We start from the raw sequence: 16,081 nt of genomic DNA, 5'->3' as shown, positions 1-16,081 counted from the left end.
GTACTTGCCTGTAAGATAAAGCTTCTATAAGCATCTGAATTACGTGAGTTTAAAAAATTAGAAGTGAGAAAAGTTACATGGAGGCTATTTGATAGGCAGCCAGTCTGGGCTGAAAGCAGAGAAGAGATGGTGACAGCAACCAAGAAAGATGCTTCAGCTGCTTCTTGACACAATAACCAGCAGGCCTGAGGATCACATCTTCTGTGCTGGAGCCACTGAGCAGCTCTGGGCTGGCACTGGGTTATGCATGGACCTGCACTTTGGCAGAAGTTTCTGGTGCACTCCCTTACCCCTGTGTCAGCAAAATACAGGAGATAGGTTCTCTATTTATAGTCAGGTACTGCCTTGCACTGCATTTTTCTTTAGGTACCAATATTTTATGGTGTAAAAATGTAAAATAAATTAAAAGTCTCACTTCCCTTCTGTAGTTAAATAGCCTCTGTGGAGTTTGAATACACCTGGAGCTAGCCCTGTACCTACAGCTACCTTTCCTAGAGCACGCTGGTATATTGAATGCTACTATATATCATATATCATATATATCATATATCATATATATATATATACACACACACACACACATATAGATACCAGTACTGTCACATGGTGTTATTCTGTCCAAGACACAGGACTGCATTTGTTGAATTTCATAAAACGTTTGTCAGCCCATTTCTTCAGCTTGTCAAGGTGACTCCAACAGCAGACATGTCATCCAGCACAATGACTGCTCCCTACATTTGGGTATCATCTGTGAACTTGTGGAAGATACAAGCTGTTCTGTTGTCAAAGCCATGAATGGAGATGTTAAATAATATTGCTCCCAATATGAATGCCCAAGGAATACCACTTGTAAATAGACACATCATTTTCAGCCTGTTGCTCCAGCTTTTTTTTTTTACTCACTTTAATTCACCCAGGTAGTGAATTAAAGTAATAGGTAAACCCACCTACCTTGTCTGTCTAGTTTAGCTCCAAAGATGTTGTAAGAGCAGAGACAAAAGCTTGCCAAAGTGAAGGGCATCCACTTCTCTGCCCTCATCTTCAAATCCAGTCATTACAATGAAGAATGTAATTAGGTTGGTCAAGAACAATTTGCAATTGGTAAATCCATACCTTTTTTTTCCCAATCACTTTCTTCTCTCTTATGTGCCTGTACATGGCTTACACAAGGATTTGCTCCTTAAACTCCACAAAGATGAAAGTAAAGCCAGGTGATCTCTATTTCCCCAGCTCTTCCTCCTGCTCATCCTGGAAGATGGGTGTGACATTTGCTTCTGCATTGTCATTGGGAGCTTCTGATCACTGTAACCTCCTGAAGAGACAGAAAATGGTCTTGCAGTGATATCAGTCAGGCTTCCTACTTGGCTCTGTGTTCAAGTTGCTTGAGTAATCCCTAACTCAGCCTACCTCTAACACTGGTTATATTCTACCAAACATATGGAAAGGCTGACAACAAATTTTGCCAATAAAAACTGGGATGTAAAAACCTCCACCTTTCTGACTCCTTCATTACTAGGCTACCTGTTCATTTGGCCTTATTCTTCCTCTTCCTGCTTCCTTCATGTACTTCACCAATTTTTACTCTGGTTAGTAGTTTTTTTTTAATGCGATCATTTCAGACTTGGGCATTCTTTCTGTATTTATCCTGAGCAGCCCATGCCTTCTTCTGAATCCCATAGGATCCCTTTTTCCTATCTATGTCCTGTCAGGAATTCCCCATTCAGATAGCCTGGCCGCCTCACACCTGCATCATGTCCTGCAGACAGAAGTTGATGCTTCTCATGGTTTGAGACTCACTCTCCTGGGCTCCTTTTTCTTGCAAAGGAGCAGCCCCCAGGAACTTGCACAACAGTAATCTTCCTTAGGTCCTCTTCTTTTGAGCTGAGAGTTTATATAACTTCTTGCCTCTTTTGCTTTCCATTTTTAAATCTTATGGCTTACTAGGTCTAGACCAAACAATCCTGGTTCTTTTGTGTCCATGAGCCTCTCGTGACTTGTTATTTTTTTGGCAGGCATCACAGTATCTAATTGGCCTTTGTCATTTGGACATACTTGAATATTGCCTCTAACACATAGATTCTCTTCCAATGTCAGGCTGCCCAGGTTTTGGTTTTAAGCATCCTGCTCCATTACACAGATAAGACCTAATATTTTGAGACACGACCTGAGGCAAAACAAAGATTTGTGGGCAGATGCAGAGTTCATAAAATGTGCATACAGATAAAATGTGCTTATTTTGTGCATCTACTCATAGGCAATAATTTTCTTTTAAAAAACCCAACAGTTTAAGGTGTCAGCTTCCCCTTTGGGAGTCCGTTTCTCAGCCACATAGAGCTGTGACTCTTACCTTGGGGACAGGTGACTTCATTCCCACCAGAGCTTTGTAATCCTGCTAAAATCTTCCTGAGTATTAATTGCCTCTTGCGCTAAGAATGGATGGCTCAGAGGCTAACACCAAGCCCAGTGCCACAACACCCTGTAATGGGCAGTGCAAATCCCTGCAGGAAGCACAGGATGCCTGCAGAGCAGCCCTCCCTGGGGATTTCCCTGCCTATCCCCAGGCAGGAGAGATGGATGCATGGCAGCTTGGGCTGTGAACAGGATGTGGTAGAAGATGATTTCAAGGCCCTTTACAAGGTAATGACTGTATTTCTGATTTCAGCAACTAAATAGTCATAAGTTCTATCATCTTTTTCTGCTCTTGCTTTTCCTCTTGAAACACTATTGTGTTATACACATGCATACACACAACTACTACAAAGTTTTCTTTCTCTACAAAGGATTCTGTGAATCCTGACAACTAAAAATTTACAGTAGTCACTATACAAAAACTTAGAGCAAAAGCTCTATGTTTAGTAAGAAATTTGGGATTTCACTATACAAGCATAGGAGGTGTTATGTTTTATATAGGCTGTCTTGCCTTCAGCTACCCAGTGGATCTTTCCAAATCCTGAGGTTTATGCCCATGTCTGCATATGGCACTGGAAATACCTGTGAACCATGGGTTTATACCAGGGAGAGGCCAAGACATAGCTAGTTTAAGGGACATGCCAAAAAATTCTTCCCTATTCCATTCCAAATGGCTGAAACTGGCATCGCTTTTCTCTAGGCTTGGTTTCCCCATACATAAAATTAAATTAATAATCCCAGATTACCTCAGTAGGGCTATATGGCTAACCTACTGTTTATAAAATGTGTAAGCCTGTGGCAAATACTTTCACATGATTTTCTGAGGATAAGACAACACACCTGTAATGAGGACTGGCACTCAGTCTTGTCCATCCAGAGCGTGCAGATCCACAGCGTATCCCCCTGGCCGTGCGAAAGGCAGAGCGTGGGCCAGGTCACACCAGTTCAGAGGCCCAGAGGCTGACACAGCCTTTATGTAACTCCTTTACCACAGTTTTGTCCTGCACACACACCACACAGATAAAGGGTATGGGCAGCACCATTGTTACCGCCCATACTCACACAGCCACAGCCGGAGATGGCACAGTGGCACCCAGCTTGCCTGACCAACGCCCTGCCACCTGACTACATTGCTATAAGCAGCTTCTGCAGGGGACTATGCCCTACATTTCAGGCCATTACTAGCGCAGAAGCAAAGGTGCAAGATCATCCCTACAAACAGCTACACGCCTTCAGGAGGCTGACACACCCAGTGAAGTGGGTGCAGTAGCAGTGACACACACCTATGGAAAAGGTTGGATTTGGTAGTTAGCGACTTGCTGCAGATCTGACTATACATGTTGCTGTCATTTCAACACAGTGCCCTCAAAACATCAGCCCATAGTTTAGCATCGTCCTTCTCCAGCATGTACACATATGAAGCCCTCATTGCAAAAGCCTGCTTGCCACACCTCACAAATGATAGATGCTGTGACAGATATCGCTGCAGATAAAAATCTTAGCTGTGTAAAAGTATGAGAAACCATGTAAGAAAAGTATCATTAAGGCAGAGTGAGATAGTATATATACAGGTTTTTATCATCCTCGTGTCTGTTGAGCACTTGTTTTAAAAAGGAAGCTGAAACACAGATAAAGCTATGAACGTATGTGTACCTGCTGGGTATACAACACATCTCATATACTGGATATACACATTAGCTTCATGGTTAGTGACATCTCCCACACAGGAATCAATTAGAAATTAATCTCTCAAAATGGCACTGGGAAACACTGGACTAATGGCTCCTCTTCTGAACCAGTACTAAACAGCTGCAGTTTAAGCCGAATGCAGCCCAGCACTGCAGGCCAACACTTCCAATCTCTGCCCAGACTGCAGTAAATTGGGTTAGTTCTACAGTTTAGGAAAAAAACTCTAAATATAGTGATCCTGAGTCAAACCACAGTTATATTTACTTGCAAGTAAAGCCTGATAAGGCTTTGGAGAAAGCTGCCCACCACTTCCTCATCTTCTTCTTGGCACCAAATTTTTATGCAGAAAGATGAAAAGGAAGTGTCAATATGTATAGAGAACCCTTTGGAAACAAAACTTGCATTTACTTCAATGGGAGCGTTCAATCTGGCCCTTGACCATTTAAACCAGGATATTAAACACACTTTAATTCTCATATTTCTGGTAGAGCCACAGTAAAAATGTGGTGTTCAAAACATGAAGTTGACACATATGAGAAATCCAATTCAGTACTAGTGACAACAGCAAGGTGGAACCTTGTGGGAACTTACATCAAAGGTAAGCTTTGCCCAAAGCCTGCACTGAGCATTAGCATCTCTGGACACTTTCTGATGCATTACTCCAATATATATGGTTTGGAAAAAAATTCTTTTGATGCAGTTAAATGTATGAAAGGACAGATAGCATCTAGCAGATGGTTTAGAAAACAAAAAGCAGGATCTGTTTCAGGTCCTATGGAAGACTCTCTGTGCTGTGGAATACCTGTGTGCAGAGTTACCCCGCCTCAAATTATGGAATTAACAGTATGTTACGTAATAAAAAAAAATAAAATTAATTGGTGCTGAAAGACACATTGTTGGTTTTAATGTTATTATTTTTAAAAATTATTGTTGTATGGAAGCAGCTTCTTTTAAGCTTTTATAGTATAAAGCTTAAATAAGCCTCTCTGTTAAAGCAGACAGCAGTTGTAGTATTGCATATGAACACACTTGAGCCTGTACTTGATTGAAAGATCAAATGAGCTTGTTTTGGCTCAGCTAGAAGTCTTTATAAGGCATATCAACTTGAAAGTTCTAATGAAAGGAGCATTTCAATTGGACAGTCTGTGCAAGAAAATTCCATGCACTGCAAATTAATGTGCTAATTTATTTAATCATTTTCCCTCCTAAGACACTGATGGTATGAAATGAAAAAAAACATGAGAATTCAATAATTAAAGTAATTAAAACACATTTCTAAAGTTAAATGTTTTTTCAACATTTAAATTTGGTCATGTTCAACACATTTAATACTTTATGCACCTTCTTTACTGGTAAGTGAACAGATTGTCCCTTATCACATCATGTAACATTTAGACCTGTCAAGTGTGTTGATTCAAGCAATTTTATGTTTTCCCACCAGGTAGGCTCCTGGTTGTGGTGATTCTCTTTGTAGCAAGGCAGAGTTATTCTACTGCTGTTTTTGTCTTTTATTGAGCTGCCTGGAGGGATTACTGGTGGCAATTTACAAATCTCTGACTGCTTTCTTCCTACTACACTTCATAAATATTACCAAATATACCTGCATTACATTTTCCCCTTTCAGCAGTTTCCTTGCTAACCTGAAGCAAAACCTGAGTGGGAATACTTTCAACTCGTGCAGAAGCATCTGCTGATTCATCAATCATTATGATAGCATATGCTTCACAGAAATTAATGCATAAATGCATTTTTACAAGCACGACTAAAGGCACTGATCATCAGCAACTTGTAGCATTTCTATCACTATTTGTTTGTCTCATGAAGAAGCAGAAAATGGCTTGCAACAGCTCTGAAATGACACATCACTGGGAGTTTTTTACAAAAATATCTGGAAGAAATACAATATCTGGTTGGTATCTGGAATGGGAACTGGGAGGAGACCTTCCTAGAGCCGCCTGTCCCATGACTTCCTGTAACCTTCTGCACCCTTCCCAAAGCACACAATTGCCTGCTGCCAGCACAAGCACCCTGGAGCACTGGGCAAATGGCTGGAGCACAGCTGGGAATTTGTGTGTGTGTGTGTTCCTCTGGGATCAGCTGCCAGAGATCTGCCTTTTCCTGGCAGAAATTTGGCCATCTGAGATGTCCAGGTTTTAGGAACGTGTAGATTACCAAGTAGAAGATGACAACACTGGCTAACTAATGATACTGAAAAGTCATCGTTTTCTGACTACCGTGCTGGAGATTTCCTTGGAGGATATTTTGATACTATGCCTTTGGATGCCTCCCTGTTCTGCTCTCTTTAAGTAGAAGACATGGTCTCAGCATTCTTAAGGCAGCATATCCTGCTGGGTGCACAAATGTGGAAAACTAACTGAGATGTGTTTGGAAGCCACAGACACAGACCTAATCTTAAAAGCACATCCACATATTTGCAGGCTGAAAGTTAAACTAATGAAAATATTCATAAATTTCAGCACATTTTTTTAAAGGCAATCTCAAAGCACAGAGGAAGTTACTCTGGTTAGATAGTTCATCTTCTCCCTGTTGTCCAAACTCTGCAATTCGATTGTGGCTCCTCTCAAGAGTTAATGGCTCTGTAAAATTATCTGTGTACAATCATATTGCTAATAGAAAGAATTTAATTGCCATTAAGAAAAGTTATCAAATTGGAAATAGATGAAACAGGAGGATACAGACATTTTATAAACAACTATTATTTGTGTCAGTTGTGCAGAAAATACTTCCACAGAATAAATAGGCATTCTAATAAAGAAGTAAGCATATGAAGGCTATAATATAAATAATTATTAACAGAATATTCATATTGCTAATATGTCTTGCTCCTTTTTTGTTCTTTGTTAGACTGTGGATCTTCACTTCTTGTGTTGGCGGCACTCTCCTAAGTCCACATCTTGCCCAACAGGGCAGGGGAGTGCAAACCTTTGTCATGTTGATTCATTCAGCAGCCTGTTCTGTTTCAAGCGTGTGGCCAATGCAAATGGCCACGTACCAATTTGAGGATTATGACTCAATCTCCTGGTTTCCTTTTGATTTAAACGATAATGTTACAAAAAGTTCTGAAGCTGTGCTTTAGACAATGCTAACCACATATCAGGATACTAAATGTCCAGCAATACACCCCAGTGGTGTATTGCCTATTGGAGGCACAGGAAACACAGCTAACTCTACACTGTCTGCCTGCAACTTGAGAAGCAGACTGGTGTTCACCTTGCCCTACACAGTGACAGATCCATTTCAGAGCTCTCACCAGACCTTCTGCCATGATCAGTGCCATCAATATAAGGCAGAACTCAAGTCACCGTATTTCATGAAGAATTTTGATTGACTCTTCTCGTGTGAGAGAAGTAGCACCTGTGCATACATCCGCATAGGAGAACCTTGCTTCGCTCCAACTTTCGGCCAGCATTGTGATAAGCTGGACTTCCCTGTCCATCGAGGCCTCCAGCTGTTGACAGAGCTCCTCTTCTGCTTCCCAGTGAAGGTGATCCCTACTTGCCAACCACTCGGTTTGGGTGCAGTGACTCTGCTTCCAGCGGAGTAACTCGTGATGGCCAGTGTGCCTCTCCTGTCCACAGGGCTGGGATCGCAGCAGCCAGAGCAGTGCGGGAGCTGAGCCGGGGGTGACTCACCCGGGAGGAGTGCGAGCTGTGCTCACCAAGACCAAGCGACAACAAGTGACAGAGGCGCTGCTGCACTGGAGGAGGGAGAGGCAGACACCATCTGATCTGCTGCCTGCTAGGAGGAAAGCTTGCAACCTGGCTGGAGCAGGTCCCCTCCTGCCCCTTTCTCCCGAGGGTGTCATGCAGCCATGTGCACTATGCAGGATCACGGGACAGACAAGCTGGCCAGGAGGAGATAAGAAGCAAAGGGTGTGGGGAGCAGCAGGTGCCCTCACACCAGAGAGAGGGTTTGCTGGGACTGAAACTCAGGGTGCAGAATGGATGCTTCTCCTGCAGCACCCAGCAACGCTCCGGGGAGCTGAACCTCTCTGCTGCGTGAAGCGACCATAAAGGCCTTGGTCCAGGAGATGAGGGGAGGTGTGCGAAGGGCAACTCGGTGGCGGCTGGAGAAGGCTGCTCAGGGAGGTGCCACCGGGTGGTGGGGCAGGGAGGTAGCGAGGTCCCGCTGCGGTTGCTGGTGTTATCCGTACTGGGAGGAGAAGGGATCTTAGCGGAGGCTCCTGGAAGCAGCAAAAGAGCCTCGATGCGCACAGACGGAGGTAACGCCAGCACCGCTCACGCCGCAACCTCGGCATGTCTGTCAAGGGGTAGCAGGAGGGGAAGAGAGAAGAAAAATCTACTGCTACAACGAGAAAAGAAAGAATGTAAATAGGAGTTGGCTGAAATAGTAATCCCCCCCTCCATCATCCTGGTAAAAAAAAAAATTAAAAAATAAAGAATCTTCTATTTGAACGTAAAAAGCCACCTGAGATAACAAGCGCCTCCTCGGCAGCCCGAGGGAGGAGGAGCGGGGTCCCCTCGCCTCCCGCACCTGCCCCGGCCGGGGCCGCGGGGCGCCTGCGCGGCCGTGCCGTGCCGGGCCGTGCCGGGCCGTGGGGCCGCGCTCCGCGGGCGCCGCCGGCGGGCAGCGGGACGGCGGCCACGTGACGCCCCCGCCCCGCACCGCGCCGGGCGCTGCGCACCGAGCGCCGAGCCGCGAGCAGCGAGCTGCGGAGCCGCGGCCGCCGCCGCGCCGCCCCCCGCCTCCGCGCCCTCCGCCCTGCCCGCGGGGCACGGGAGCCGGTGACGGGAGCGAGGCGGAGTCTGGAGGGGAGATACGGAGAGATAGAGATTTAAATCACATCCCCGGCTGTAGAAGGGGCAGCAGCAGCAGCAGCCCCGGCGCAGAGGCACGGACGCACGCGCCGAGACAGGTCTGCCGGCTCCGCCGCTGCTGCTGCTGCTCACCATGGGTGCCGCCGCCGCCGAGCCCCCCAGCGCCATGGGCCTGGTGTCCAGCGTGGTGAACGACACCCTCGAGTTCTACCGCTGGACCTGGAGCATCCGAGGTAACGCGCCAGGGCGGCCGCGGCCCCGCCATCGCCGTGCCCGGCGCCGCTGATGCGCAGCGGCTCAAAATGGCTCCGTCTCCCGGGAGACGCGGAGCGCGCTCCGGCTGCCCGGGATGGGCCCCGGCGGGGCCAGACCCCCCCACCCCCGCTCCCGCCTGTCCTCCTCGCCCCTCCGGGTGCGCTCGGTGCGGCGTTTGCTCATCGGCCGTAAGCCCGTGTAGCGGCCCGGGGTGCCCGCGGCATCGGTCCGCGGCAAGGTGAGCGCGTCCCCCGGGCGGACGTAGCGAAATCCGCTTGCCAGGGCCGCGGTTGCTCCGGTGCTCTGCCGCCGCGGCGTGCCCCGGGGCGGTCATACGGGGATCTGATGTCGGAGGTAAGCGCGGTCCTCCGGTAAGTCGTGCCGGAGCTCAGGCGCTCTTGGGCTTCTGCGGCAGGTGGGAGCCCCGCGTCGGCATCGCGTGGAGTTCAGCAAAAGAAATGAGGAAATGGTTGTTACCGGCAGTGCAGCAGCTTTTCATTTTGTATTAAACGTGTTTGGGTCAGTCCTGCTGTTTCCCGTTCTCAGTGTGCTCCAGTCCTGTATTGGCGCTCCGCGACTGCAGTGTGGCAGATGCTGAAAGGAAGAGTAAATGTCTTGGGATATGGAGAAATGTGCAAGAGCAGCTTTCAGGGCTCGGACAGCAGATGAGGTGTATCTTGCTGCAGTGACCGGTAGCTCTGGAAGTGTTATTGGTCAGCGTGAATGGTTCTGTCTCGTGTGCCGAATGAAAGGAGTCGCAGCTTTCACAGTTGCTATTGTGAGTAGCCACGGGCAGCTGACAGAAGGATCATTTACTCCTCTGGATGTTTTCTTCATCTTTTCGTTGTCCACACAGCGAGGAGGCTTAGCTATTTTGAAACACACAGAGCAAAACTGGAGTGCATGCAACTGTGGATTTATTTCGTGGCAGTGTGATAAGTGGGAATGTGGGGCCTTCATTTACAGACGGGAAGCTCACTGCATCAGCAGTCTTTGCTTTTCCGCCCCCCTCCCTTCTGCCATCTGTCAGATAATAAATTAATCTTACGTTATAGATGGAAGTAGCTCACTTTTTTTTTTCACAATTTTCCTTTCCATAACTTCTGTGTTTTGCAATATTTTAAAAACTGAGCCCGCATGCATATTTTTCTATTCTGTCTTTAAAAACTGCTAGAATATGAGAGCAAATAAAAATGCTTGCAGCAGCACTGCATTGTAATCTACCAGTGTTTGCTCTCTGACTCTTGCAATATACTATTGTTCATAGTCTGCCAGGTAACACATGAAAGAGATGCTGTTCTAGTCAATCAATAGCATTTTCAGATGAATATAAAAATAGATGGGGGTACAAAGTTGATAACCTTGTAGATTACTTGATTTAATTGAAAAATAAAATGCTTCAAGTTCTTATACTATTTCTTGAAGTTCAAAAATGTTTATTTAACTTTGTTAATAGACAGTGTCTATTGTGAGCAAAAATGGTGGGGGGGAGAAGAACAAACAAGTAAATGCAAAGGATGTAACAAGTAACTGACAGTGATATTACCTATAGAACAAACTTTCTTTTCTGCTTCTTCGGAGGGTGTTACACAGTAGTAGGATGACATGTTATTGCTCCTAAAATATGCATAAGTCTTACTGATTTGCTAAAGGAAATTTTTTTATTTTTGCTTTAAGTTCAGTAGCATCGCTGTTAAAGCAGGATTCCATTGTAATGAAGTAATCAGTCCTATTTTGTGAAGAGCTTCTTGTTCTGATGCTTCATTTCAGCAGGTCCCTGCAAAGTTAGTTTTGGGTAGAGCCTAAGTCACATGAAAAGCACATTACACTTCTTATTTATACTCAGTAGTATGTGAAACAAGATTCTCCTGTAGTTTTTGCAGTAGGGTAGGGATGGGTGAAACATGTAATGTCTCCCGTTGTGGTTACAAGGTAGCTCAGGATAAGAAAGTGATATTCATGAGGCAATGTTGTGTGGCTGTTCAGGGAAATAATTTTTTAATACCCTAAGTTCTGCAAAAATACCTGCTCAGTTTTCTGCTTTTCTGCATGTGTCTTTGTTCTGACAAAAATAATTGTCTCCATTTGCCATCTCAGATACATACAGCATCCTTCCAGTACCTAAAGGGGTGCGACAAGAGAGCAGGAGTGGGACCTTTTACACAAGGGCATGTAGTGATAGGACAAGGTGATAGCTTCAGACAGAAAGAGAGTAGGTTTAGATTAGAAATTGGGAAAAAATTTCCTCCTGCAGGAGTGATGTGGCACAGGAACAGGTTGCCCAGAGAACTTGAAGATGCCCCATCCCTGGAATTGGTCAAGGCTCTGAAATTCTAATGGAAGGTATCTCTGACCATGGCAGGTTAGTTGAAAGTAGATGACCTTTAAGGCCCCTTGGAACTCAAACCATTCTATGATATGTTAAAATTGTGAATTCAGCATTGTGATGAATTCATGCAATTCACCTTAGTGTTAAGAGCTATGACAGTGATGTTGCTCAACAGAAAACACAAATTATGGCATGCAAGACCATTGCCTAATGTTCAATATCATTAAATAAAAAAACTATACCACGCAGCAGAGTTGCTCAACAAATGATGCTATGCAATAGCATTACACAATAAATCATACTGAAACACTACTACACAGCAAAATTACACAACAAAATGTGAAGAAATTTTATTCCCACTACTACTCCTACACTTATTCTCTCCATTTCCCACTTCCATTTTATTGAATACCTGTGTGTCTTTAGTCCTGTTCTCTGTATTCAGCAAGATTGATTTGCCAGCAGGTGTTTTCTCCTGCTGCCTCGGACTCCTGTGATGAGACTTGTGTAGAACTGTGCCAGAACATCCCACTGAGTCTTGTGCTGCTTTATTTTTGCACATTAAAGTTTTGATCATTTTCCTTCCCTGCTTTGTGCTATTTAAAAACCAACTGACCTTTTCTGAGACCAAAAAAACCCCAAAAGACCAAGTATATGATGAGCCTAAATGGATTTTGAGTTGATGTTCCAATTTCTTTTAGCATTAAGTATGCTGTCTGAAGCTGATTTGTTTGTGGTTTTGGTTTTTTAAGTCTTGCATTTGGGAATAATAGCAGTGTTCTGTGACTTTTCCCCCATATACATTATCAAATACATTTTCAGCATTAGCTTAATGTTTTTGCTTGTTCATTTGTTGAAAAACGACTTTTTTTCTCTCTTTCCTTGACTACTTTCCAGTCACCTTTCATGAAAGCCCAAAATCCATTGCAACCATATGTTCACTTAGAAGGCTGAAGGACACTATTTAGGAAGGCATAAACTTCAAGAAGATATAGAAAGGTAAAATACATGTTCTTAGCGGTCATCAAGAGAAAAAAAAAAAAAAAGGTGGTCGGAGGAACAGTTACTATCAGGAAATATGATCTAGGAATTCCATGCCCTTATTTCTGTGAGGGCATGGGACCAGTTCCATGTAATTGCTAGGGCAGGGCTTCCTTCTTTCTCTCAGCTCAAGTAGCTAGTTGGGGTTGGATTTGCCAGGAAGGATTAAGGGTATGATTAGATGACTGAGCAAGTGACTTAAAGGGAGGTTCCAGGCTGAGTCCAGGGGAACTATTAAGATGAATAACTCAGAACACAATCCAGGAAAGAAGAGTGTGGAAATCTCAAAATGTGGGTGAAGAGACCATTGTCAGTTGGAGAGGGGGGAATAGGAGACCACGGCTAGAAAAGAAGATTTCTTTAGAAGAGCTAGTTAATTTGAATGTAGTGAGCTAAGGAACAGAAGGTTTTTCTGACTTTGGGTGAGAATGATTGTTCTTGGAGCTCAAGAGTTTAAAGGAGGCAGAGCCATCCCAGGCCACGTGGGACTGCTTTGGAACAGCAACTATTTACAGCTGTTGCAGTTAATAAGATTACAGACTTTTTCCATCAGTAGGAAAGGAGAGAGATGCAAACTTTCACTTTAGTGGTAGGGTGGTGTTCTACGTAGCATCTTGTTCAGGAGCAACATCAACTGCCAGTTTTATCAGCTGGGAAACTGATCAAAGAGGATGGGAGACTTACAGCCACTTGCCTGAAAAGTGAACCAGTGGAGCAGCTTCCTTGAGAAAACCGATTGCCATAAATGCTTTTGCTAGGAGATTTTGGGACTAATTTGAAAATGCCAGGAAGTTCAGGTTCATTTGCTTTTTCAGTCCAGGGAACAGAACCAGAACAAAGCACATTTCTTCTTCCCTTGCACCTTCACCCACGGAGAACCTGGGTATGACCGAAGAATCCTGGGAGTTTAAGCTCGAGAAAAGTTCACTGGGGTGCTTAGCAGAACACTCTGAGTGCAAGTCATCCCTTGTAGATGAGGATTTGTGCCAAAGCTGGAGACAAGTAGAATTCCAGTGAAAGTGCTTCAGAGGGTGATGACAGGGAAAGAGAATGAAGGGTGAGATTAAGGTTCATGAAGTCTGTTTCAATGAAACAAAGCAGAACGTTTTCCTAAACTTTCTGAGGGCCAGCTGAGCATCAGATTTGGTCACTTGACACAATACTTGTCTTGCAGATACAATTTTCTTGTCAAAGGAACAGTTTTTTCAGTCTGCCCATTACTAGGTAAAGCACAAGGATTAGACAGGGAGATGGAGAAGCTGTCTCACTGGGCTGTCTTGTGGCAGAAACACAAAGGAAATCCTGTGGCAGAAGCAGCACTTGGAGAAATTGATTACAAAAGTAAAGAATGTTAATGCCTTGATCATATGAGGCTGCTGTCAACTAAAATGAGCAATAGGAGCATCTCAGTTTACTTGATTCATTTGACATTTAATTGCCAGTTCGTGAAGGGAGGGAACTTATTAGTGAAGGAAAAAAAGAAGGCTTGGTATTGAAGGCAATTTGCTGGGTGTTTGAGGGAAATTCTATCCCTGTTTCATCATCAGGAGATTTTACCAGACTGTAAAACTCAAAAAACATAATTAGCTATCAACTAAACAGATATCAAGCATTTCTGGAAATGGAAACACCATTCAGAAAAGTACATTAGTGAGGGGGAAATGTCTGCTTAGAGATCCTGGGTAAGCACACTTCAAGACCTTGGTCATGAGGAATAGCATCAAGCAAAATGAACTCTTATGAATGAGAAGCTGAATTATGTGTGGAAGACTTCTCTTTCCTAAAATGAAGGAGGAGAAGTTGTAGGGATGATGTGCAAATCTCAGCTCCAGCAAAGAAATGAAACAGAAAAAAAACCTTCAAAGAGCACCAGTAATACTGTGACACAAACTTCTGTTTGAACACTCATCATATTCCAGAAGGAAAAGGAAATGTGTAGACAAAATGGCAAGAACATAATTGAATGTTTGAAAATTCATTCTGAAAGTGTGTAGCATGTCTTGAAATCTTTGAAGGAAACAAGTTGTTATGAATACTCTTAAAGGTGAATCCATGGGAAGAGATCAGGAAATGGCTGTATATAGAATTTAACCAAGCTGATTGCATGGCCTTAGTACTTACTGCAGAAGGCCAAATGACTAGATGTTTAAAATACGGCACACTGTAAATTGCTGTTGCAGAGTTCTCAGTGAATCCTGTTTCTCAGCTGAGGCATCATGAGGTGTAAATGAGTACATGGTCCTGGAGCCCCATACTGCAGCCAGAGGTGAAGAATTGAGAAGTTGAAATATCCTTGCTATGAAGCAGGTGCAGTCATCCTGGAGACTCCACTGGTTACATAGATTGATCATGGATAGTGGCTGAACTCTTGTTCGTAGGTGCCTGTTTCTAGTTGGAGTACCTTGACTACATGTGAAGCGTTTGTAGCTGTCACCCTGCATTTGTGCTGTGCTCAGGGAGAAGAGGCATGTGGCAGGGCTGTGGTTATAGATATGAACCACCAGAAGAGGTTATATTGAAGGCAGCTGTCCTGTGCAACCAGGGAAGAGTGTCAAAGGCTGCATAAGGTCAGGTAGTAGAGGAAGCTTAGGGGACATAGCATGTAGTTCCTTTTAAGGTCTTGTAGATCAGGAGTCATGAGGAGTGGGTGAAGCAAGACTCCTCTTTTTCCTCTGCCAGTCCAGACAGGTTTTTGGAGTTACTTGATTCAGATGGATTAGGAGAGCATTTAGATAAAAGGTGAATGAATTAAAAGACTCCAAACAGATATGGAGAAGACTTTGAGAGGAAGAATTTGCTAGGATATAAGGCTCAGGGGGAGAAGAGGCTGTTGTGTGTACTGCAGAGTATTTTGAGGTAAAGCAAGTAGGGTTGAATGAATGCCTGAATGGCCTGACAAACTGGAGCTAAATGAGAGGTCATTTATCTAAAAAGAGTTGACCATTAAAAGAATGGCAGCTTGGGCTTTTAAAGGGTGTTGGTATGAGTGGAGTGTTCCTGGAGCGCATAAGTTGTGACAGTGTGATATTAAGGACAGATCTCATCCATAAGGTAGGACTTCTCTGACTAGTAAATATATGACAAGGCTTTGCTTTCTCAAGCTGCATTTGGAAACCAAGTTGGAGGTACCAGTGCACTTCATAAGGAGCTCTTTGAGTGGGACTGTCTGACTGACACCTCATTTAGGAGGATGTAGATGCTGAATACAGTTACTGGATTTTGTGTGATGACAAGTGGGTACAGCTATGCTCAGTGTTGTCAAACTCAAGTGCTTCTGAGTGTATGAACTTCAAAGTCTTGTGGAATTTTAAGGATGTAAATGAAGGCAGCTCTGAGATTCAGGCTTGGCAATACTTAGGTGTTAGCCTTGTTGGGGTTTTGAGTACTGCACCCTAGCTTGTAGGCAAAGCAGTAAGTAGCTGCAAGGCAAGCCTAGAGATGAACAGTGTGGAAGGTGGTTTGTATTAACTCCCTTTGGGTGTGCTTGGATCTCAAGATAAGCATGAGCTAGATTACCTTTCTCTCATGGAAGGTGAAGAATAAGCTGCCTCAGTTTGGC

General features: G+C 44.2%; 1 protein-coding gene across 2 annotated transcripts in view; it reads left to right on the top strand.

Annotated features, from left to right (window-relative positions):
* The first annotated feature begins 8,751 nt into the window (after positions 1 to 8,751).
* Positions 8,752 to 16,081, top strand: part of ELOVL4 (ELOVL fatty acid elongase 4) — a 34,332-nt gene continuing 27,002 nt past the window's right edge. Inside the window, exon 1 of one of the 2 annotated variants that reach the window (XM_086876371.1) lies at positions 8,752 to 9,130. In XM_086876371.1, the coding sequence (XP_086732497.1) occupies positions 9,031 to 9,130 (100 nt within the window). In that variant the 5' untranslated portion in view covers positions 8,752 to 9,030. Of the gene's footprint in view, positions 9,131 to 9,223; positions 9,391 to 16,081 lie in introns of those variants that run through there. The other variant, XM_023922329.2, reaches the window with a different exon arrangement.

This window comes from Cyanistes caeruleus, chromosome 2 (assembly GCF_971803275.1).
Source record: "Cyanistes caeruleus chromosome 2, bCyaCae1.hap1.1, whole genome shotgun sequence".
Taxonomy (NCBI): Eukaryota; Metazoa; Chordata; class Aves; order Passeriformes; family Paridae; genus Cyanistes; species Cyanistes caeruleus.
The sequence above is the reverse complement of the archived record's forward strand: the minus strand, read 5'-3'. Positions and strand labels throughout refer to the sequence as shown.